This window comes from Watersipora subatra, chromosome 3 (genome assembly GCF_963576615.1).
Source record: "Watersipora subatra chromosome 3, tzWatSuba1.1, whole genome shotgun sequence".
Taxonomy (NCBI): domain Eukaryota; kingdom Metazoa; phylum Bryozoa; class Gymnolaemata; order Cheilostomatida; family Watersiporidae; genus Watersipora; species Watersipora subatra.
Window position 1 is genome coordinate 34,902,928 of NC_088710.1, and position 24,349 is coordinate 34,927,276.

The 24,349-nt window shown below is 37.9% G+C and overlaps 4 protein-coding genes across 5 annotated transcripts in view; 3 read left to right on the forward strand and 1 right to left on the reverse strand.

Annotated features, from left to right (window-relative positions):
• Nucleotides 1-1,718: 1,718 nt before the first annotated feature.
• Nucleotides 1,719-9,124, forward strand: LOC137391178 (uncharacterized). Its single transcript, XM_068077559.1, has 16 exons — nucleotides 1,719-1,913; nucleotides 2,537-2,734; nucleotides 3,022-3,167; nucleotides 3,404-3,637; nucleotides 3,763-3,945; nucleotides 4,174-4,280; nucleotides 4,450-4,545; nucleotides 4,818-5,049; nucleotides 5,399-5,517; nucleotides 5,886-6,103; nucleotides 6,310-6,520; nucleotides 6,646-6,766; nucleotides 7,061-7,123; nucleotides 7,560-7,748; nucleotides 8,060-8,269; nucleotides 8,660-9,124. The coding sequence occupies exons 1-15, from the start codon at nucleotides 1,827-1,829 to the stop codon at nucleotides 8,262-8,264; spliced, it is 2,409 nt and encodes an 802-aa protein (XP_067933660.1). The 5' UTR covers nucleotides 1,719-1,826; the 3' UTR covers nucleotides 8,265-8,269; nucleotides 8,660-9,124.
• A 1,162-nt stretch (nucleotides 9,125-10,286) lies between these two features.
• On the reverse strand, nucleotides 10,287-11,329 carry LOC137390550 (general transcription factor II-I repeat domain-containing protein 2B-like). Its single transcript, XM_068076878.1, has 2 exons — nucleotides 11,262-11,329; nucleotides 10,287-11,121 (listed from the first exon to the last, which is right to left on the reverse strand). The coding sequence occupies exons 1-2, from the start codon at nucleotides 11,327-11,329 to the stop codon at nucleotides 10,287-10,289; spliced, it is 903 nt and encodes a 300-aa protein (XP_067932979.1).
• Nucleotides 11,330-12,189: 860 nt separating this feature from the next.
• On the forward strand, nucleotides 12,190-20,035 carry LOC137391220 (polycomb group RING finger protein 3-like). Its single transcript, XM_068077625.1, has 5 exons — nucleotides 12,190-12,305; nucleotides 12,843-13,003; nucleotides 15,026-15,244; nucleotides 16,733-16,827; nucleotides 19,458-20,035. The coding sequence occupies exons 1-5, from the start codon at nucleotides 12,245-12,247 to the stop codon at nucleotides 19,630-19,632; spliced, it is 711 nt and encodes a 236-aa protein (XP_067933726.1). The 5' UTR covers nucleotides 12,190-12,244; the 3' UTR covers nucleotides 19,633-20,035.
• A 1,658-nt stretch (nucleotides 20,036-21,693) lies between these two features.
• The window catches only part of LOC137391497 (uncharacterized), a 28,421-nt gene continuing 25,765 nt past the window's right edge, over nucleotides 21,694-24,349 (forward strand). For both annotated transcript variants that reach the window (XM_068077994.1, XM_068077995.1), the window contains exons 1-2: nucleotides 21,694-21,786; nucleotides 23,587-23,670. In XM_068077994.1, the coding sequence (XP_067934095.1) occupies nucleotides 23,595-23,670 (76 nt within the window). In that variant the 5' untranslated portion in view covers nucleotides 21,694-21,786; nucleotides 23,587-23,594. The remainder of the gene's footprint in view (nucleotides 21,787-23,586; nucleotides 23,671-24,349) is intronic.

Here is a 24,349-nt window from a genome sequence, read left to right on the forward strand (position 1 = left end):
GAGTCGGTCGTTGTCTGAGACAGAGCAGCGCTATGCTGCTATCGAGAAAGAAGCGCTTGGGGTATGTTGGGCGATGGAAAAGTTTTCGCATTACATACTTGGTATGAAGAGTGTGGTTATCGAAACAGACCACAAACCCCTGATCAGTCTCTTTGGCAACAGATTCTTGGACAAGTTACCTCCCCGAATCCAGAGTTTCAAGCTGAGACTGCAACGTTTCCAGTATACTATCCAGCATATTTCTGGTGTTCGTAACTCTTCAGCTGATGCGCTGTCTAGGTTTAGTATCTCAAGAGGAGAGGAGGTTGATGAGCTAAGAGAGGAGGAGGCCACACACTTTGTTAACGAAACGGTGGTATTGAACGGTCTGGATAGTCGACTGGAGGAGATGAAGGCTGCTCAGAGGGATGATGAGGGGCTCCAGAAGGTAGTCAGTCTGGTGAAAGATGGATGGCCACACTATTTGTCCTCAGTGGACAGCGCTCTGAGACCATACTATGATCGCAAGGAACTTCTAACAGTGAATAAGGGCTTCCTTATGCTTGGAAGTAGGATTGTAGTCCCTCTCTCGGAGCGTTACAGGGTGCTTCAGGACATTCACCAGGGCCATTTGGGGATCACCAAGTGTCAATCTAGAGCGCGGAACAGTGTATGGTGGCCGTCTATGGCCAAGGCTATCGAGGACATGGTATCTCAGTGTCAGGTCTGTAAAACTGAGGCTAACAAAGTTGTTGAACCACTGCGACCTATCGCCACTCCTGATAGACCGTGGCAAATAGTAGGAACTGATTTGTTCCAGTTCAAAGGAGCAGTGTACTTACTGGTAGTCGACTATTATTCCAGGTATCCAGAAGTAGCACTCCTCGATGATGGTACTACCTCTAAAAAGATCATCACCCATCTAAAGAGCTTCTTTTCCCGGCATGGGATACCGGATGCAGTAGTCTCGGACAATGGTCCGCAATATGCTAGCACAGAATTCTCCAGTTTCGCTGCAGAGTATAAGTTCACTCATGTCACTAGCAGCCCCCACTATGCCCGTGGTAATGGAGCTGCTGAGCGTGCAGTTCAGACCATAAAGAGGATGCTTCAGAAAGACTCGGATCCATATCTGGCAATGTTGTCATACAGAGCGTCGCCTATCATTGGTGGTTTTTCTCCTGCAGAGCTACTGATGGGTAGAAAGCTCCGAACCACTGTGGTTACCCATCCGGACAACCTAAGACCTCAACTTCCAGACCACGAGGTGTTCAAGGCTAGAAATGATGAGTATAAGGAGAAATCGAAAGCCTGTCACGATGATGCCCACAAAGCCGTTCCGCTTCGCCCGGTAAACAAAGATGCTTCGGTGGTAATGAGAGCCACTCGTGGTGAAGGAGTTGTCATCACTCCGTCCGATGATTTCACTAGATCTGCTGTGGTCCAGATGGATAATGGTAGTCGCCTACGACGCAACCGTTCTGATATTATATCACTGGCTGCTAATCCTGAGACCCCTTCACCTACTGTCACGAGAGTCTCGCGATCCGGTAGAATCGTTAAACCCCCGCTATACCTCTCGGACTATCAGCTCTGATGAGCCGCGCGCGAGAGGAAATTAGCACCCCAAATGAGAACGCGCGCGGGAGGTAGGAATAATGGGTTGTTGGGTTTACCCGCGAGCGCCAAGTACGCCGAGCGTACTTATTCTAATTTCGTAGCTAATTTCCTCTCGCTCGTTATCGCGTTCTAAACTACACGTTCTAAACTCGTACACTAAACTTGCATCTTCCCTATCTTGGAGAAAAGATTCTTTCAGCAAGCTTGAATCAGACACCTATCATACCATGAGCACTGACCACACATATCATTGTGAAAAACCAGCAGCCAGTCACCAAGAAGTGGAAGTATCAGAATGGGACAGCATTTGTAAAGTAAGGCATGACATGAACTGAAAACAAGACTCAAGAGACTGTCCTGTGTGGTCTGTCTGTCAGTTCTTTTATCTTCAGTTAAGTTAGGGGAAGAGTAGAGCAGAGATAAAATAATTTGATTTTTAATTTTGTATATAACTACATTGTAACAAAATCAATCACGAACTACTTGCTCTACTTGCACTTTGTGTTATCTAACTGAATACTGAACTCGATTTTGCTTGCTCATACCAAAGACAAGCCAAAGAAAACCTTTTCTCATACAATTGCTTCACAGAATAAATATCATGCCTGCCAAGCATATATTATGAATCAGTCTTTTAAGTCAAGCCTACTCTGTCCAAATTATATGAGGCGCTTCATAAATGAGCTCATCTTTTAGAAGTACTTCGCTTTAATATGACACCTGGTTGTCAAAATCTCCCAAAATTCATGCATTTCATTTGCCCCATTACATTATTTTGGGGGAGGTTGGTGGGCATTTGCCGCCAGCTACTCACTACATTGGTCAAACTACTAATGACGAAGCAACTATACAGTTTATCTTTGCTATCAATCATGGTCTGAGTATGATTGTGATGTGTTCACCAATGAAGGTATTTGATGATACTTTTTGTTCTTAGAATATCCTACCTGAAGGTTTTGCCTACCACCTTCTAAAGCACGAGATGGTCCGAATAACCTCCAAGACGACCTTTGTCTTCTCTGTGAAGGAACTAAAATCAAAATCCGATATCTTGGCTTGGAAGGCCTCGTTTCAGGCAAACAACAGATGGCGCACAAAGGAAATCAGGAAGCCTACAGAAAGACTCCTGTTTCGTGTAAGTTATCACAAGTATAATAGGAATGAAAATACTCTAGTGTTGTTAAACCAGGTTTATCACCAGCCTGCAATGTATAACCAGAATCGCTGGTTGTGACTCAAAAACAGATTCAATCGTTTTCTAACCTCACCACACTCGAAAGACACAAGTCGGGCACAAGACCCGAGTCCGACACACTATACAGTTGTGAAAGAAGAACCTCAAGGGCATTGGATTGGTGCAAGTATAGTATACACTGTCATGTTTGTACTCTGTGGATCTAATATATTACGTACCTTTTTCAGCTTAGAGCTGTTTGTCAGCATCAAACACAGTATCAAAACAAGCATAGCTGCAAAAATAAGCAGAAGAGGAAGCGAAAATATTCCAACATAAAAAACACTGGATGTCCAGCCACGCTCACAATAAATTTAAAGTCAAAGGGAAACATGTAAGTTAGAATATAGCGAGTCTCTCTTATCAATTGCTTTAGGATTTATACATTTTGAGGTAATGCCTGTATTTCAAACCAAAATCGGTTATCAAAATCAATCGGTAACATAACAATTAAATAAAACATTGTTACCCCTGATTCTATGCCTCTAAAAGGATTTTGTAACTTGTTAAGCGACTGTTGGACTGAATTCATCAGATTAGTTAATAGAAATAAATATTTTCTGTTTCAAGGGGATCTAGTGAAGCAGTGGTTAAGCTCAATTTGGCCCACAACCACCAAACAGCTTCTGCTGCTTCATATGGAAAGAATCGTGTCTCTGAAGAAACCACTAGAGCACTAGAACAGCTTTTTGTTGATGGACATTCTCCGATCTCAGCTTTAAGTCATTTGAAAATGACTGTGGAAGAGGATGTTGTCAAACTTGCGGACAGGTCAATCATCCCATCATCCAAGTTCTGCTCAAGGTATATAATTTGTGTGAAGGAAAGGCCAGTTGAACATTGTTTATACGCTCCGCGTACATTGTCTGACCTACAAATTATTTGATAACCATTCAAATTGCTAGCAATTCTCATATTTTGCTTTTTAGACTTTATAACAAACTGAAAAAAATCAAATATGGTGAATTTCAAAAGACAACCGCAGAGATGAGAGAGGCTCTACAAATAAAATTGGAGAATGAGGATGTCAAGTTTTCGACAGGTCTAACAGAGAGCGGCCAAATGGTTGTTTCTCTGATAACTCCACTGATGGAGCGCTCACACAATTTAAGGTCAGCTTCTAAACATTACTGTGACTCTACATAGGTATAGTCTATGTACAGCATGCACTTACTAGATAGGATATAGGATTTAGTGACCCCAACCACTGACCCCAACCACTGATTATATTCCTCTATTAATTGTCATTCAGTGTCATTTATTGTTATTTATCATTTAAATGCGCCTTTATGTTCAAACTGGCAGTGAAAATAACATACATGGCACATAATCTGTTGCAGAGAGTCTGCAGAGATAGTGTTTTTAGATGCCAGTGGTGGAATGGACGGTCACCAGACCCGCCTCTTTCTACTTCTAACCCATTGCCATGGAGGAGGTGTCCCTTTAGGTATGAATAAAATTTAAATACAATGTAATTCTTCATTCACTAATAACAACCTGATTTGATGTTTTTGTTGTTCAAGACAATGCATGCTATAGTTGCAAAAAGCCATGAAGGTTTTGAAATGCTAGAACATCGAAAAACCCAAACTAAACATATTGTGATTTTATTGCAGGTGCATTTCTGACCACAAGTGAAAGTGAAGATGCCATCACCATGGGATTAGACCAGATCAAACAGCTTGCTGACAGTTCTGGCTTCTATAACAGAGGTTTTTCATTATTATTTTTTTGAAGATAATTCATCTGAAACTATAATTCATTGAATGTTGGTACTCGAAAAAACAATGTAGGCTGAGAGACACGTGAAAAAAATCCCCACTCTGTTTAGTGGTTAATGAGTGAACTTGGTAGTACCCAGAACAATGCATTTCACAAATCACATAAAAACTTCTCTTGGCAATCAGTGTTTTGATGACAAGGAACCCATCTCTGCCCTTCTTCGTGTTTGGTATGATCAACACCCATCGTTCAACAATTTTAGGCCTAGTTGGACCAACGTTGTTTATGGTTGATGACTCAAAGGCAGAACATGCGGCCATTAACACTGTGTTTCCAGAAAGTCGAGTGCTGCTTTGCACATTCCACATACAGCAAGCGGTGTGGAGATGGCTGTGGAACAGCCACAACAGGATCCACTTGAGAGATCGTAACACATGCATGGAACTGTTTCGTAGGCTTCTCTACAGCGATAGTGAATCTGAATACATGGAAATGTAAGTATAATTTATAATGCTATGTATTTGATATTTGTATTATTCAGAAAGCAATTTTCAAATACCTACTGATATTTTGGAGCGAGAAATGGAGCAGCAATGATTACCCTGTGTTATGGATAATGAAAATAATAAAAGCAGAATATCAGCACCAATCCTTGGTGTTGTTATGTATATGTTAGTGTTTATTTGGTGTAATTTTAGCCTAACTATTATTCCCCAAACCCCAGGAGGGTTGATGACTAATAGTTAGGCTAGGTGTAATTCTTTGTAATTTATCTGGCATACTTTAAATGTATATTTGATGATTTGAAACGCAGCTATTAACAACTTCCTTAATGATTTATAGCTATGAGAGTGACCATTCGTGTCTGGCAAAATATCCAAATTATGCCAATTATCTTGGCGTGTTACATGGCAGGCGAAGTCTTTGGGCTTTGTGCTTCCGCCAGAGCAGTCTCACAAGAGGTGGCTATTAAAAGAAGCTTGTTGCATGCAATCCACTGTTCACTGTTCCTTGCTTCTGCTCTTCACCTTCTTAGCTTTTTAGGTGTATCCATGGGCTATGGTCAATTGAATGTGGTGTTGCATTGCATGTCATACATATAGTGTATACCACAAAGTTCAATGCTTGGCATGAGTCTGCAATTGATATTATGTATGAGAAGAAATCGCATGGAATGTTATTGTCCTTTCATTTGTCTAGTTTATACTCATTTAAGCACCAATTGTATGGCCTTTTAGCTTTATTATATATTGCCTCTTGTATGATTTTATGTGGGCCTGTGCTACCAAATTATTTATTTTATACTTAACATCTATGTTCGATCTTTAAGGTAACAACACCAACAATTTTGTGGAGGCAGCGTTCAGACTCCTCAAGGACACAGTTCTTCATCGAGCTAGAGCGTTCAACTGTGTCCATTTGACGGAGTATCTGATCACAAAATTTGAGAATTCAATTTGTAACAGACTTCTTGATATTGCCCATGGCAGGACAGAGCTTAGACACAGAAGGAAACGACCTGCAACTTCATCAGCAACAATAAAGCATGTGAGTAGCATGTGGTACATGAGGTGGATTAGTTCAATTTATGTTATTGGACGTAATTTTAGAGTAGGGTAAGTTGAGTTACAGGGGAGATGTCTTGTGTCGGATTTCTTGATATTCCCATTAAGCGTTCCTCAAGTATAGTAAGTTCTGCTGCAATAATGACCTTACGGTTTTTTATGTATATATAACTTACTTGGTCTTTGCAGAAGGTTGGTGACCAGTATGAGGTGGTCATAGGGAAGACCAAGAGACTCGTCCAAGCTGATCTAGGTTTGTGTAGCTGCACTTATGGAAACACAGGAAACCTGTGTAAGCACCTGTGGGCTGTGATGGAGAGTGCATTTGAATGTGGAACAAATGCACACCACTATAAGCCACTCCAGCACCAAAGGGAGGTTTTGTTTTGGCTTTCAACAGGTAATACCATAGGACTAATTACTGTTTAAAATGATAATAAGTCAACTAGTTTGCTTAGCCTTGTTAGATGTAAAGTTTGACTATTCACAGTGAACTCTCATAAAACATTCTAAACTATTGTACAGGTCAGAAAGCACAGAAAGGCTGGTTGGAGCCGCTCCACCACAATACTTGTATAAATAATAAAACGATTAGTACAGAAAGAGAAGTAGAAGAACATCTTGAATACGAAGAGATTGTTAAAAGGTACTGGCCTAGTATTAACCATCTTCGCTTCGTAAAATGGAGTGGTCATGTATGACTAACAAAAGTCAGCCATAAAGCTTACTATTACTAAAGATTGGAATTTTTTGAGACGAAGAATTCATTCGAACCACTTGCAGTACGAAAGTATAAATAATCTTTTTCAACTAGAACCTACTTGTGTTATACAATATAAAGTTTGGTCATATGTGGGCATGATTACTCAAACACTAAAATTCATTAGGTAGCTGGATATGTTACATTTTGTGAACAATTCATTTGTTTTTATCATTTTAGCGAGAACAGTTATTCAGAAGTGGATGTGATACCAAAGGTTTCTGAACTACAGCGCCAGAAATGGTAGGCCACGAGACAAGGCACATGATCATCATATTTATACATGTTTTTCATTTATAAGCTATTTTGTCACACATGCCTGTTATGACATGTCAGCAATCATCATCGCATAACATACCTGATGTATATTATTTGCCACTGTGGTGATTGATTTGATAAAATCATGTCAGAAGCCCCTTGTCCTATGTTCTCTGTTCAACAAACTTACCACCTTCTGCTTCTTGCTTCATTACTCCAGTGGTGTGTTTACTCTCCTGCTCAGTTTATTCAGTAATGATTTTTGCTTCTCAAATGATTGTACATTTTATGATTCATGCCGAAGTACATACTCTGTGTGAACAATGATGATTCAATAGTTGAAAGACAAGATTACATAACACTGGGAGATATTACTGTTTATAATATGCACATCATGTACATATTATTGAGTTTTTTAAAGGCAAGCAGCTATTGATGCATTCCACAAGGACATGTCGGATAAACTCGAAAACTACTATGAGGCGGCTATGTATGGTCCGGCCTTTGAGACCTTCATCGAACGGTGGAAGGCCCGTACAGCGAGTCAGAAAATCACTCTCCTGAACACACCATTGTCTTTAGGAGAAGGATACAGTTTTACGCAAAAGAGGTGAATTTTAGGGTGAATTGGCAGGGTGTAGTATTGCCATAGTTTAGATAACAAGTCAGTCAGTTATACATTAATGTACAAGCATGCCTCACATGGTATTAAATGTTGATAGCCGTTTGATACATGCCTAACTATTAGGCCCACCCCCCAGCGGTTTTGGGACTAATAGTTTGGCTGGTGTCAGACACTCCTCATCAGATATTCTGGATAAAGTTTTGTGATTAATCACAGTATCATCAGATTTGTACCATGTAAGACATAACGAAAAACATATTTCACATGAAAAAGAACAAATATCATAATAATTACAGGACTAAAATTGGAGTGCAGCCTTCAGCAGTGGCCAGAAGAAAAAGGCCACTCGGCACAACAACGAGCCAACATGGAGGTTCTCGTAGGAAGGCTGCTGAACATGCCTATGGGAAGGAAACCAAGAAGAACCAACCTGCCCCACACAGTTTATTATTCTGTGTGGAAAGAACCATTTCTTTAGGCAAAACTCACTCCAAGAAATGATACCGGTATGTTTATAGGTATAGAATAGTCTATGGCTGTGACTTGCGCTTTTAATTAACTGTACTCACCAGAATTTATAAATGATGATGTCTTATGAATGATAATGGTTTCTTCTTTACACGTCCAAAGCTCTGTGAGAATATCAGCAGGCCATGCATTTTTATTCGCAGCTGTCCGATCCACATGTTTGAATGGAACATAGGTGTAAAATATTATAAATCTAAAAAACCATCTCCTTAAATCTTTTATCATTTAATCAATTTTATTGATCAGTTTTAGGAATTACTTTTCATTATTGTTGATAAGATGCATGTGAGTACATCTCAAGTCTCATTTGTTAGTTAACACTTTTGTATACTTTCTGTTAGTAACACTTTCTTTTGTTATTATTGTAGTAAATCTTATGACACACTGAATGATGATCAGTTGCCAGTGGCTCAAGAAGATACCATTACTACATCAGAAAATGTTCCAGCATCTCCCATATATGACATGGAAGCTCACCCCTTTGCATTATTTTGTTTTATTATTTTAGGTGTGTTAGGCGTAAGACTTCATCCTCGTACAGTCTGAATAGCATCTTACTGAGTATTTCCAAATAAGGTTTTTATATATTAAAACTTATTGAAAGAATACAATGAACATTCTGGATATACATTGTAAGTGTTTTCAAACTTTATCTCACATTTTATCCCCTAATCCACCACATCATAAAGCAGACGTGATTCCTGGATGAGGCTCAAACATGAGTCTTTTTAATGGCTAACACCAGACATTGTTAGTCAAACTCTAATTTATGCTGTAGCAATAGTGAGGATTAAAACGCTTTTGGGATTTGTAAAAAGATATAAAGACACAGCCTGGCCAATTGTCCTACTTATATTTATTGAGACAGCTTGATCAAACTGAGCCTCTTGATGATTTGATGCCTGCATTTGTGCCAAGAATTGTCTATGTACATGTAGATCACAGCTGACTTGATTTGATCAAGAATTATTGGTTTGATATTGTTACATACTATTACAACTGATCTGTTTCAAAAGTCACATGATGAAATGCGGATGTGTAAGTGAGTTGTGGCATGTAAAAATTCTGCACCAGTTGTATAGCAGCAGTGCTATTCATCACTGTAAATAATTCCTTATTAGATCAGCCAAGCCAAAGGCGTTTTTATAGCTTACCACCCAAAGTGAGAGACTCTCACTGAGAGTATAAGTTCACTCCATTCAATGGTACACACACAAAAACTGAATTAACTTTTGTTCTCGGCGTTGAGGAAAAGATGATCAGTTCCCAAAATTTACATAATCTGCAGCGACATTGCATTTTTCTATAAACAACTGCTCAATCATGAACTGAAGTTTGGAAGACAGCGTACCAAATATCAACAAAGCTACTTCCTCGTTTTGATCAGAGCCGTATAGTTTCAGAGTTCCATGGCCAGCGGAAGCATATATGGGAGCTCTATTTTTTATAAAAGTTATAATGGAGAGGCCGCAACATTAACCAACACATATTACTCTCATTGGCAGTTGCTTTAAAGTTGATTGTTGTATCATACACCATTTGAAAGAGGACAACATTTTCTAGAAGAAACTACCTTTTTTGTAAAAAAATAAAATCTATGCAAAAAAGTGAGATGTTGAGAGCGAGGTAAGAATATTCCATTAGAGATCAGTATGTCGATCGGGTTTGTTTGGAAACAGCATTTTTGTTTCCGGTTCTTGATGCTGGACTCAGAAGCTATACGGCAGGGGTGCCCAAATACTTTTGCTGGAGGGCCAAACAGGTAACCAGGCCTTATCAGGAGGGCCAGGCATGAATACAGCTGTATATATGTAAATGTATGTGCATTTTAAGTAATGTGTAAGTAAACATGAACATAAACATGAAATGTATGTGCATTTTAAGTAATGTGTAAGTATACATGAACATAAACATGAAAGTAACAAGGTGTAACATAATAACATATGTAGGTTTATTCTCAACAAAATCTACTGTGCAGAAGAAGTATATGTAATGTTAATGAGACACATGGAAGCAAGTTTGCTTTGCAGCTATTGCTGCAATATCTGGTTTATCTTTGGTTACTGCTACAGATAAGAGCTTTTGAGTGTGTTCCTCTGTCAGTACACTCCGATACCTACTTTTTATAAATGTCAGCTTTGAAAACATTGATTCACACAAGTAGGTTGTACCAAAGAAAGTAGGTAAGTGCACTGCCATTTTGCATAGCATAGGATACTTCTCCTGGACAGCAGGTTGTGTTCGGAACCCTACAATAGTTTGCTCAGCAAATTGAGCTTTAGCCAGTATATCTGCCTTTAAATCACACAGCTCTAATTCTGCCACACCTCTCGGAACATGAGGAAAGTTATCAACTTGGGTTTTCCAAAGCTGATGTGCCTGAAATGGGCACGCAACCAGCTCAATAATGCCATTGATACTATCAAAGGCAGCAAAGCGACGCTCCATCTCTGAAGAAACATCAATGAGAAAAGCGCATGCTGCTGTAAGGTCCACGACATCATCACGACCATTCTCAAATTCTCTGATGATTGGAAAGTGGTTCATATCACTGTTTATGTCCTCGTAAAAACAGTGGAGTTTGTCTTTAAAAGATGTTACTGCCTGCCAGAGTTCTACCACATTACGACCTTCACCCTGCAATTTCAAATTTAGGTCATTCAGATAGGCCAAAATGTCTGTCAGAAAAGCCATGTCTCTCAGTGAATGCTCCGATCTGAGAATCTCTAAAAATCGTTCTGCTGCATCTCCTCCAATCTCACTAAAAGCCTGCTCAATATGCTGTCTTACAGTCCATACCCTTTGCAAAGCTATACCCTTACTCAGCCATCTGCAAATATACATTAAAGTACATTGTATATTAAAAATAATTCACAACATTCACAACTTTGCTGTCCTTTTTTACCTTTTCATAATGTAATGAAAATAAGTATGTCAAATATAATTCAAAAATAGCAGTATGGTACTAACCTGACGTTGTTGTGTACTAACAAATCATCATACTGAGAATCAGACTCCTGGAGAAATTTTAGCCGCATAGTATACGGCTCTGGTTGTGATAATGTCATATATCGCGGCACAATCGCGCTTTCTTGACTTCTCTCACGAGAGTTTTTGGGGTGCTAATTTCCTCTCGCGAGCCGCGCATAGCCAGCACGATGAGACGTTGAATACAATCAATTATTCGTTGTTTTATTTTTGTTTATTACCTTCATATTAATCTCGGGATGAGATGTTGTATTTGTGGCGAGTCCACTATTTTGATCAGTACAAAAATAAAGGCTTCCGGTCTAAACTGAAATCACGAGTGTTCTGATTTATTAACCTGAATAGTTTCTCTGCTAGAATTAATGCACAACAGCCTCAAACAAACAATCTAACATAAATGCTCAAAGGTTTAACTTGCTTTAGTCGGGGTGAGTTGGCTGCAATCTAGATTAAGTTCTTTTATGACTCACACTCACCTCACAGGTAAATTAATTACAGCCTATCTGGCTGGAGCATTGCATTAGCTCCAGATTAGTAGTAATTAAGGTTTCGCATTGGTTTCTTTAGTTTTACCAATGATATACAGCCCTCCCCCCCACTGTACACTGGGGGCTGTATATCAATGGTTTTACGAATATGCCTTACATGTACATGTACACTCAACTATCCTTATTCGGAGTTGTTGTATGAAGTAAACGTAAAGGCGAAGAAGAGTTGTCTTCTCTCAAAAATAGAACCGCTGTTTCCAATGCATATAGTGAAAAGGAAGCAACGAATATTAGCTGTAATACAGAATATTGCACGTACAACAATTGGTGTTTTAATTGACGTCGCAACAATACGGTTTTTAAAAGTTCATTGTTTATCGATGTTAAAGAAGCACAATATACAATCATAGTTTGTTAAAGCATCATTTTCGCAACGCTGATTTTTTACTTTTAAAATATCGTTTTGTTGGATTTAAAATGGATGAACCTATTGACTTATCAACGCTTGCATCACATTTTACTTGTAAACTATGTAAAGGTAATGATATGTTGGATTTTCATGAAGTAATTTGATGCGATTAATTTTGGCTATGAAAATATATATCACTAGTGAACAGACCTGCCAACCCAAGAGTGGGGCAATGCGTGAGATTTGGTTTTGAGGCAATTGATGTATCAATGATAGTATATATAAAATTGTGGAAATTGGGGCAAAAATCTCACGCATTTTCATTTTTTCTTTGGGGTGAATGTGTGAGTCTCACGCCCAATGCGTGAGAGTTGGCAGGTATGCTAGTGAAAGATGTTTTGGCACGAAAGCTAATAGTATCGTTCCACTAATTTTCTGTGCTTTCATTTGTGATAAGCCTCATAAACGCACAATTCAGCGCCATACTAGTTTAATAATTAGGGAAAGCTTTGGTACTATTGTTATTTGTCACAAAGCCCAATTCGCGTTCATCTCTTTATGGATTCTTAAACTAAATTCACTCTTCATGACAATTTTGTTTCAACCTTTGTTATGTTGTATGTGTAACATTTGCCATTTTTCATGCGTGGCTATATTTATTTGCAGGTTATCTTATTGAGGCAACGACAATCATCGAATGTTTGCACTCATTTTGCAAAAGCTGCATTGTGAGGTATTTAGATGATGACAACAGATGCCCAACTTGTCAAATGTTGATACATCAAAGCCATCCACTTAGCTACATTATGCTTGACAGAAAGATGCAGGTAGGTTTTTGATTCACAGACAAAAACTGTTCAGAAAGCATAATGTATGACTACCAAATTTGTATTTTTGCACTGATGTCAACCAATCAAACTTTTATATAATTAATACAATTATATTAAAGAATATAAGGGGATCACAATGGCAATTTTGATGAAATAAATCATCATGGGTAAAGTACTGTCAAAGGTAATTATGGTTTTTGTGGCCAGAATGAATAAGATACCACATTGCCATCATTGCGTAGGGGAGAGTGGGGCACATTGAAACACTCCTCAAATTTCTTATTTGTTTACATCATTTTGAATTCTTACCTTACTGACTAAAGAGCTTTCTAGGTCATTTTAGGGGACATCGTAATGAAAATAACAGCAATATAGGTGAGCCATGATTTTGTGAACTTCATTGGTAATTTTTGCCCTTATATTTTTATACCCAAATTTAGATTTGCATATCTTCTTTATACATCATCCCATGTTAGCAAAGGTCAGTGGAGGCAGCTATAGACATGTTCTCTTGTTAGCTATGGATGCCGGTATATTAAAAACTGTTGACTTTCTACCTACTTATGTGATGGATAAACCAGCAGTTGGGGACAATGAGCAACCAACCGCATCTGCAGCCGTTGATTACTCGCCCTCTCATCAGAAGAGATCGGCAATGATAAAGTCACAACTCCAACTACGAGCTCTGTTGAACTTACTAAAAACATGCCTCCCCCTGTGACATTCAGACCTTACCCTAAAGCTCCTCCTCACCAGTAAATATCGAAGGAAAGAAAACGCTCCAAGTTAGCAGTCTTAACAGCAACACCAGTAAAACAGCGAATTGAGAGTGAGGCTGCAGCACGGAAAGCCAAGCAAAAAACGAACAAACGCAAACATGTTGAAGTTGAATCAGAAGCGGAAGATGAGGAAGGACGTGAACTTCTTTCAGACTCTGAATCTTCCAATGAAGCTGATCTGGAACGTGAAAGGGGATGTCGGCAAGTTGAAGCAGGTGCCTTTGTTGTGATCAGATATTCATAAAGCACCGTCTTCTCTGACATGTTGTGCGTGTAGAGAACATCAATGATGATATTATTGATGTAAGCTTCTACAAAAGAAGTGGAGATAGGTTCATTATCCCAGATAATGAGGACAACAGCAGTGTTGACGGATCAGATATTGATCGGGTACTGCCTCAACCAAGGAGTGAAGGAGAAACAGCTTGATTAGTATTAAAGCTGTGGATTGAACAAACCTTGATGACATAGCTAAAAGTTAGTCTGCACAATGAATAACTAAATTTGTGGAGAATACAAATATCATGACTGCAAATAATAACATATAAAAAGAAAAGTTTCATCTTTAGTTCAACGTGTATATGTCTTTTGTTGTACTGTGGAAGTTTGTTTGTCATGATTGTCGTACACAGTGTTTTGAAGCTCATAGCCAACTCTTTTCAAGTTGTTCATGTTCAGCTACTTAGTGGAAATTTGAATTGTTTGACGGAAAATAAATTCAAGAAAACAAAATTCTAAAACTAACATTTACCATAAAACTCAAGGGTGTTTCAACGTGCCCCGTAGGCTGTTTTAACTTACCCCCTACCGAGGCACGTGACACACCAATTGTGCAGCTAGTACTTTTGTGATATTTTTCAATGTATGCAGCCAGCAGAATTGGCATTTATCATACATATGTAAAATATATTTCTGCATCCTTTGTGATTATCTACATTATATTCCAATATTTTTGGAAAACGTTATAGCCAAAATGCATTTTTTTGTTGCAACGTGGCCTACCCTCCCCTATGCAAGGTAGACTGAGATCACCTTTGAGAATTAAATCCTTATATCTGACGATAGATAAAGGACACGCTCCCCAACCTGCTTAGGGTTTCGCAAAGTTTTGTCCCCTTGCAGACATCTGTGTACATTAGCTCTAATGTGGTAACTGTTTTGCATGCTTGGTTGTAGGATTCTGTGACGACTGACGTCATTCTCTACTGTTTTAGACATGCTATACTTGAATTATTTGCAGGATATAGTGTATAAGGCAGTTCCTCGTCTCCAAGCTCGAGAAGAAGAGAGAATTAAGAAATTTTATCTGCAGAGGAACATTCCTGTGCCGCAGCAAGAATCAAAGCTTTTTAAAAGCTCCTCAGGACCCATGAGCAATGAGGGAGATACTGTTAATGGGACACTAGAGGATCTGGCAGACAAGGGGTCTAACTGCAATTATCATAGGAATGACCAACAGGTAGGTCTGTGAGTTATTATAGTGTGAGTTCCTAAATATCATGTTGTCAGATGGTATGACATCTTCGGGTGGTGTCATGCTCATCGGTGGTCTTTTACTATCTGTATATATTGTATTCGAGTCATATTACTAGTTGGCAAGGGCTCCTTGTTGCTGAAACATTTCGTGCAGTGGTGACGTCTTCTCACTCGAACTATGGCTCCGGTAAATGATAATTGTTTTAGAGGTTTGTGTAATTTTTAAGGTCCTCTTTAACATTCTTCCTCACCCTTAGTTTGCTTAACTCATTCGCACCCAAGTGCGAGTTAACTCGCGTATTTATAACGTTGCTAGGCACCCAACGCGAGTTAACTCGCGGCTGAAATTTACCAACTCCTTGCATAGCTATTTTTACAATATAAAAGATAATTTTTTATTAGTTAGAAAGAAAAAATTCTGGCCAATCAGACGAACTTTAAAATATGCCTCTCTGACGTCTCTGGCAAAAGTTATAACCAAATTAGTACACCCATCTCAATATCTACCAAAACCGGAAATCACCGTGCCGACTTGAAATTTTATCGTTTGCGATAATTTTTTTTCAATTCCAGAAGTATGCAGATTCAGAAGTGGTAAGGCATTGAAAGACTGCATAAATCAAATTAAAACATTATTTTAAATGCTTCAAAGTTTTTATTAGCTTTTAATTTTGCCAATTTGAATCGTTATGCTCGAATAAAAATGCACTCTCCAGGCTGTCAGTCGTAGTCAGACTAACGTTATCATTCACCTTCGATAGTATCATATTAAATCTTAGAGTCTGAAAAGTCTGAAGTCTGAAAAGTCAATAACAGAGTTGTTGAACATATTTGTATTATTTGAAACATTTTCATGACTTTGTATTTGAGGTATATTGGCATATAGATTTGCTATGCTTTTGTTTGAAGGATGATACTCGTGAGGAAAAGTTCGAAGTTAGAGTTTCATGATTTTCATGTTTATGACTAACTGTATATGTGTAAATAATATTCATAACTTTGTATTGTATGTAATAAATAAGTAATTTTAGTCAAGCTTTGTATATTTTGCAATTTTTATGGTGCAAATCTAACTTTGTTTCAGCAAATGACAATTTTTTCAAATTTGAAAATTTCCTGAAACTACCTTCTTTGAGGCACGGATCTACTTAAAAGGGATATGAGTTGTCTATATGAATGTAATATAATTTGAAAGCGGAAACTTGGTTGGTTCTTTTGAAATTTGATTGAATAATTTATTTCAAGTCTGTCTCCTGTAGTAGTAACTTGAATTATGGCAACTTTCTAAAAAATTAGCGGTGTCTGGGGCTAATCGCCTAGGAATTAGTCGGGTGCGAATGAGTTAACAACTGTTAGTTTAATCACTTCGCATCTTATGGTTCACTCAACTATTTGCTCAAATAATGATCTTATAAATAATTTTTATAGAGCACTTACCAGGTACTACCTGAAAACCTCTTATATCTTGCAGGTATCAGTGGTGATGTCGGAGGGTGACAGCCTACCAGCGCTACGTAAGAAATACATTCACTGCTCAATATACACAACTATTATGAGCCTCAAGAGGTGAGTGCGAAGGCATATACAAATATGTTGTGGTATGTGTTGTGAACATTCTTTAAAGGCTATTATGTTGTATTTTATAGTGTATATATTCATTAGTTTGCTGCTTTGTATTAATATATACAAACATGTCTAAGATAGCAAAGTTTTTTTCAGCCAGAAAATATATATGTAGTGTTATATATATATATATATATATATATATCATGTCATTCAGTTGCTGAAGTGAAATAATAGGCAGTAGAAATTCGGTTAAAACATTCCATATCCGGAAACAAAAAATGGCTTATGGCAATTACTTCACCCTCTTGTGCTTTTGTACACTGAAGTCACAATTGTTTTCTGACGCTTAAATTTACACCTCGACATTGGAAGTTGTATGTTCTGATAATTATCTTGTATGGCAAACATTATGTATCCTGGAGCAAGTATTCCTGTAAGTTAGTTGAGAGTGTTCTCTTGTAGGCATGCCTCTACTGTAGGTAGGTCTCTCCTGTAGACAGGTCTCTACTGTAGGTAGTTCTCTCCTGTAGGTAGGTCTCTCCTGTAGACAGGTCTCTCCTGTAGACAGGTCTCTACTGTAGGCAGATCTCTGCTGTAGACAGGTCTCTCCTGTAGGCAGGTCTCTCCTGAAGGCAGGTCTCTCCTGAAGGCAGGTCTCTGCTTTGCATTTACATTAACGACGTGCCAATTGATATATAGGCTACTTCTATCTATTCATAGGGTATCTACTTGCAAGTACAGTCAAACCTCTACTTGTATGTACAGTCAAATCTGTACTTGCAAGCACAGTCAAACCTCTACTTGGAAGTACATTCGAACCTCTACTTGCAATTACAGTCGAACCTCTACATGCAATTACAGTCGAACCTCTACTTGCAATTACAGTCGAACCTATACTTGCAAGTACGGTCGAACCTCTACTTTTGATCCCCTCAACACCCAAGTTTTTTCAGAGACGTTTTAAAGTTTGAGCCTTTCTTTTACTGCCTAAAGTAATTTCCAATGTTTGATTTTCAAAGTTTCGCAAAACAATGTGGCTTTAAAAGTAGAGGTTTTTCAAAAAATTTAAAATGAACTCTGAAAATAATAAAATTATGTTAGCCAAGTTAGTTTAAACTTCACCTCCTCTAAGTTAGAAGTAGCATTGCATATCTCTCAGCACCTCCACCTCCGAGTCTATGTATTGCATATCTCTCAGCCTCTCCACCTCCGAGTCTATGTATTGCATATCTCTCAGCACCTCCACCTCCGAGTCGATGTATTGCATATCTCTCAGCCCCTCCACCTCCGAGTCGATGTATTGCATATCTCTCAGCACCTCCACCTCTGAGTTGATGTATTGCATATCTCTCAGCACTTCCACCTCCGAGTCTATGTATTGCATATCTCTCACAGCACCTCCACCTCCCAGTTGATGTATTGCATATCTCTCTCAGTGCCTCCACCTCCGAGTCTATGTATTGCATATCTCTCAGCACCTCCACCTCCGAGTCTATGTATTGCATATCTCTCAGCACTTCCACCTCCGAGTCTATGTATTGCATATCTCTCAGCACTTTCACCTCCGAGTCGATGTATTGCATATCTCTCAGCACTTCCACCTCCCAGTTGATGTATTGCATATCTCTCAGCACCTCCACCTCCGAGTCTATGTATTGCATATCTCACAGCACCTCCACCTCCCAGTTGATGTATTGCATATCTCTCTCAGTGCCTCCACCTCCGAGTCTATGTATTGCATATCTCTCAGCACCTCCACCTCCGAGTCTATATATTGCATATCTCTCACAGCACCCCCGAGTCTATGTGTTGCATATCTCTCTCAGTGCCTCCATCTCCGAGCCTATTTATTGTCAAGTTTTTAATTTATTTTTTTGCGTGGTTTTTATAATGCATTGTAATATATTATTCAAGAGTCGTCGTAGGCTTTGATGTATAAAATAAACCTAGTGAGTTAGTGTATTCTTATGGGAATATTTGCTTCAACATTCAGTAGCTTTGACATGTGAAGAGGATCTCAGAATGATTTGACATTTAATGTAATAGTTGGACTACAGTGCAATGGCTGTATGCTTGAAGGACTTATTTTACCAGTGTAAGAGACATTATGTCATACATAATTTCTCTCTAACGACTACCTGCTGTCAGCTACGAGCAGTCTCGTGTGAAAATAATCTAACCTACAATGGTTGGTGAATAACAGTTGCTTCTATTTGATCCACTTGGTGAAAATGACTGAAAATGTATTTTCTCATGTTTTCCACTTTATAATATGAGGCGAGATGTTCTCAGCATTCTGAAGCCTATGTCTAAGAGTAATGGGTAGCTTGAACAAGGACATTAACACTTTGATCGTAAAGTCATCAGGGATTAATGGATTAATTCTTTTCTTCAGTACTATTCGAACAATTTCTATAGTGCTTGAATCTTTTCTAAAATATATTTTCAGATATTCTGAGGTCCATTTTATTAGCCACTTTGGTACAAACAACAAGTTCATTTGGAAACTTGTGCACAACATAGTCATTCAGCAAATAGAAATTGTTGTTGGCGATAAATGAATGCCAGTTCCACACCCTCCCTGCTTGTACCGCATTCTTGAAATGCACAGCATTGATTCTTCTCTATAGGTATGTCTCCCATCACATATACGGCAACATGGAGGAACACAACAGCCTTGATATATTTTGTCAAAAGGAGCTGATGGGCAAGGACCATTCCTTAGAGTTTGTGCTGAAGACTCGCTGGAGGTCTAAAGAACCTCCCCTGCAGCTTGAATACCGAGAGAGGGTGGATGTCATTTGACGTTATCTTTACACTCACACCTTTCCCATCAATTATTTATTATTTTATTTTGTATGATCTACATTATGCATTCACATTGGTTATATTTTTAACTTCTGAAGTTTTACAACTTGAAGTTTTGGTATCCTGGTTTTGTGGATAACTAGTGTTTCACCTCATTTGTATAAGGCTGAGACGGAATAATTATGTGAATCACTAATCAGAAGGAGCAAGGGCCCGCACCTGTGATAACTTTTTCTATTTCATTCTGTCCTGTATCATCGGTCTATTATGAAACCAGGTCTCAGCATTGGAAATCTGTATCGGTTTTAAATAGGCAATTTATACTTTTGAGTTTCGCAAAAAAGGTACCATAAGCTTTGTCCGAACATCGCAAGGCGCTAATTCACAACCAACATGACTGACTGTGTGTAAAATATTTGCTTAATAAACAATGCATAAAACACCAGTTACTCAAGACTGTAGGAATGAAAGACCAAAAACCTAAGTTTAAATGGAAAGAATGATGCTGACGTGAAATATTATCACAAGCTTGGTAAGTGAGGCATTGAGAAGGACACTCACTATTAATTGTAAACTCGCTGAAAGGAGTAATACATGTATTTAGAGTTCCCATCAAAATAGTAGGACAGTAGTATGGTCTCTCTAATCGATGGAATAATCCACGTGGTTAATTCAAGATGTCTCTCGAAAATTGCATTCTCTATCGTATCTTTGTGGAACCCATTCAGGAAGGAAAGCGATATGGATATGAAAATTTTAAACCACAATTCAAAAATAAAATCAATCAACTAATCGAAACTCTTCAAAAATGCATAGGGGACGAAGTGCAACACCAAACAAATGGTCTCGTGAATTAAACATTATTCCCTCATTAAAGGAGTTTAATAAGGGTACGTGTACTGAGCTGTATGAATACCTACATTAAATGTGTGAGGTCGCCTATAATTCGTGTTAGTGCTGCAAGCAAGGGAGCATCAGCAAAAGGGCTGGTATACCAGCCTAACATATACTCCAGAAAAGGTCTGTATGGTTCAATATTATACATGAAGGTCAAGGTAACTCATGTGTTGGGCTTTGGCGAGTAATGTAGTTGTTTGAGATCTTTAGCCGCAGCTTATGCATCAAACGTCTACTTAAACTTGCTGAGTATGTGTTCTAGGCATGTCACAAGTTATTCCAAGTTCCCTCTAATAAAGGTGAACAGGCACCATAAACACTGAACTAACCAGTTTTTATAAAAATTATAGTGCATTAGTTGTTTGTTTTCACTTTCAAAAGTGCTTTTAACTGGACAATATGTTAACAAAAATTAATAATTTTTGTCATTTGAATTTACAATTTTTAGCTACTAAGTAGTTTCTATAACTTGTTATTTTAGTCCATTAGTCTATAGCGCCCAGTTACCTCTGCTTACTGGGGATACAGGAAGGCGCTATGACAAGCCATATACAAATTCGCTGGATGTTTGTCTAATTTTTGTTTTGGTTCTCCCAAAACCACCCGCAAGTTATTGTCAACTGCCAGCCATTTTTTTAGCTTTTAATTAATTTATTGTAGCAAGGATGGTGGCAAGTGTATAGCTTAGGACAGCAATGTTTTGTTATCGTTTTAATCATTATCATTGTTGTTAATGGAATGACAGACTTTTCATAGATACTCGCACTGAACTATTGTAACAATTTTTTCTGATCAACAAACCATTTGAAGCGCACAGGTAACTGCGTCCAGTTCTTTAGTAATCACCAACTACTACCACCAGACTAGCTATTGTACGTGGTAATCTTGTTTGGTTTTCATTCTTTCAGATCGGTATTTTGCTATGTAAGCATTTTACGTAGCCTTTAGTTTGTTAAAACATGTTCAAATACGTGGTTGTTGTTTTTACCTATGCAATTTCTATGCGTCTTTGTCTCGCATAATGTATTCATAAAATGTCGGTGTCACGAGTACTTTTATTACTAGAGACTTGCACCTAGTAGCTCGGGTATGGCATCTGGGAGAAATTAGTATTACACCAGTCGTCGCTACAACACTACGTCACGGCGCCTTCCTAGCTACCTATAACTTGTTTTTGCTCTCAACGGATTTCACGTCGCCGGATGTTCTACAATCAGAACAGAAGAATTTTATGAGAGTTGCTCTCTGTAAAAGGTAATAAATTGAATTTATCAACTAGGAGTGACCGCAACTGTTTGTATCTCTTTGTAGTTCATATCAGTCTCAAAGTCACAATTAGTGACTCTGAGACCCAATGTGAGTGTGTTGATGATACCTTAAGGAGAGACTTTTGTAGCAGATCAAATGACCATGGAAATGCTTGTTTACCCACTGCTAATGCTTCGCTTAGTTATAAGGCTTTTTGATCTTGGATTGGCAGCGAGAAGGCCATGCATTTTCATGTATTTTTTAAACATCACGTTATAGGGAACATAAACTCAAACAGAAATTCATTTTATCAATATTTTAGTAAAAAGACAATGAATAAATTAACTTGAGCTCAAAACAGCTTTGTCTTTGAATAACAAGAGGTATCAGAACTGGAATGGCTCAATGAAAGCTATTAGTTACCAAGGCAACAGAATTTTTGTTGGTATATAATATTACTCTCTGTCAATAAGCAAATCCAATGTCAACAGGATATGCTGTCAAGTTGCTATAAAATGACAAAGTTGCTTGCTACCAAAATGCACTATTGTTACACGAAATTCTCGTCAGCACCTCAGGGCAGCGGTGCAAGCTACTAATGTGCCAATTGAACAGAAAGATTTTCTAGAACGACTTTGGCATGTATCAACCAACAGGCAAACTGTAATTGCTTTGGTTTATTTTAGAAATACAGTAATGAGTGCCTCTGCTACATGTATCTCAATTATGAGTCAATTTTTTTACCCATGCCCCTTACTTCCTTTGTAACAATGTTGGAAGACCAGGCTTTTATTCGTAAAAAACAGTATAAATTAGTAGGGATAGCATTTTATTTAAATATAAAACTACCTGTCAATCATCTTGCAAAACCTTCAAATTAAAAATTGCTTTCACCACGTAATAATTTTTTAGTTACAAATAAACTATATGAGAAGGCTCTGAAGAGGTCCTTGGAACAGTGGCAGTTTTAATTTACCTAGAACTAGCAAATGACCTGAAAATGTTGTCTCGTCTTTTCTGTTGGTCATGGCATTTTAACACATCATTTGTTGTTTGTCGTTCTTGGACTACTAGATGAAAACTGCAGCATGGACAGAATATTGAATGATATAGTAGGTAGATATTATGCATGCATGATTGATTGCCTCCTGTACTGTACAAGCTGTATTTTTGTCAAGCATTGCATAAATACCGCTTGTTTTTCACAGCTGCCCTCATTGCACAAACAAAATGTTTTTGGTGAGTTCTATTGCGATAATTTTAGTTTTTATGGGCTCCGAAATTTGATAGAGTGAATAGAGTTAAACAGTTCACAAAAATGGATAAAAAATTAATTTGTTTTTTGCAATCTAGTTATTAGAAAGTTGTCCTATACATCGACCAGATTTTAAATCTTAATATTTCTATTGGTAAGCAAAAATATTTATGATGTTCTTATCATATACCAATATACATATATACATGTACATTAACCCATATATACCCACATACATATATGGGCATACGTGTATCTTAATATACATATCTCATATATATATAGCTCAGATATGCTTATGAGTATAGGTATAAGTTTATGCTAATATATACGTAAACGTTCGAATACACATAAGTATACGCCTCCACATACAACCATAGCTAACGCACACATTTGTATGCATATACCTATGCCTACATGTATATCCATACATCTGTATAGATTTTTATATTCATACACAATACATATGTGTATGTGTGTACATGCACTCACATGCAGCTATACATATATACTACATAGACATTTACATACACAGTGTTACACTTTTGTAGCAGCTAGTATGGAAATAGTAGACTTTACAGATGAAGTTCCACAGCAGTCACTCCCACGTCCGAGTAAACTACCTCCAATTAAAAGTGGGTGTCTTCTCCTTGGTCGTCAGACCTAAATGTAGCCACCATCTTTCTATAATTCTAGTTCTCAAGGTCCAAGTGTCAGCCTTCTTAGAGCCAGTCAGCAACTCGTTCGGCTGCTAGCATGCTTTTTAGATAGCACGAATGGCTACAGAAACTTGTTTGGTTCTTAGGCTAAACTTGCAGTTTCCTGTGTTTACTAAATTAAAGAAATACTCCTGAGTCGATTGAAATAAAATATTCCCGCATAACCTGCTACCATTTAAAAGTGAGAGAAATGAGGAGCGTTCATGAAACATGTGAGATCTATTTATTGTTTATTGTGTTTTAAAATATAGGATTATAATATATAATTATAAGATATAATACTAGTTAGAAAGTGACAAAATGCATCACTTCATCAACATATTTTGAAAATCTCTTTAAACCTTTTTATTAAGTTTTCTCTAGTTCTGCGGTTTAGTTTACTTTCAATAGAATTTTAGCCTCTAGTTCGAATGATATCTAGATGTATATTGGTTAAGATCTTTTAACTCTTATAAAATTGCAGTCAAATCTACAGGCTAATCTTCTTTTTAAACAAAATACAACCATTTGGGTTTTATCAATGGGCTAAACTTGAAGCGATTACATGCTACCTGGTAGGACCAAAGCTATAAAAAAACTATTGGAAATTTTAGTT

What these genes read in the sequence shown, in the direction of transcription:
- LOC137391178 (XM_068077559.1), top strand. Translation starts at nt 1,827, where the DNA reads ATGAGCACTGACCACACATATCATTGTGAAAAACCAGCAGCCAGTCAC. An exon ending in CATCAGCAACAATAAAGCAT is followed by an intron (nt 6,104 to 6,309) that starts GTGAGTAGCATG and finishes TGGTCTTTGCAG; the next exon opens with AAGGTTGGTGACCAGTATGA. An exon ending in TACGAAGAGATTGTTAAAAG is followed by an intron (nt 6,767 to 7,060) that starts GTACTGGCCTAG and finishes TTATCATTTTAG; the next exon opens with CGAGAACAGTTATTCAGAAG.
- LOC137390550 (XM_068076878.1), bottom strand. Translation starts at nt 11,329, where the DNA reads ATGCGGCTAAAATTTCTCCAGGAGTCTGATTCTCAGTATGATGATTTG. An exon ending in TTAGTACACAACAACGTCAG is followed by an intron (nt 11,122 to 11,261) that starts GTTAGTACCATA and finishes GTATATTTGCAG; the next exon opens with ATGGCTGAGTAAGGGTATAG.
- LOC137391220 (XM_068077625.1), top strand. Translation starts at nt 12,245, where the DNA reads ATGGATGAACCTATTGACTTATCAACGCTTGCATCACATTTTACTTGT. An exon ending in TGCTTGACAGAAAGATGCAG is followed by an intron (nt 13,004 to 15,025) that starts GTAGGTTTTTGA and finishes AATTATTTGCAG; the next exon opens with GATATAGTGTATAAGGCAGT. An exon ending in ACTATTATGAGCCTCAAGAG is followed by an intron (nt 16,828 to 19,457) that starts GTGAGTGCGAAG and finishes TCTTCTCTATAG; the next exon opens with GTATGTCTCCCATCACATAT.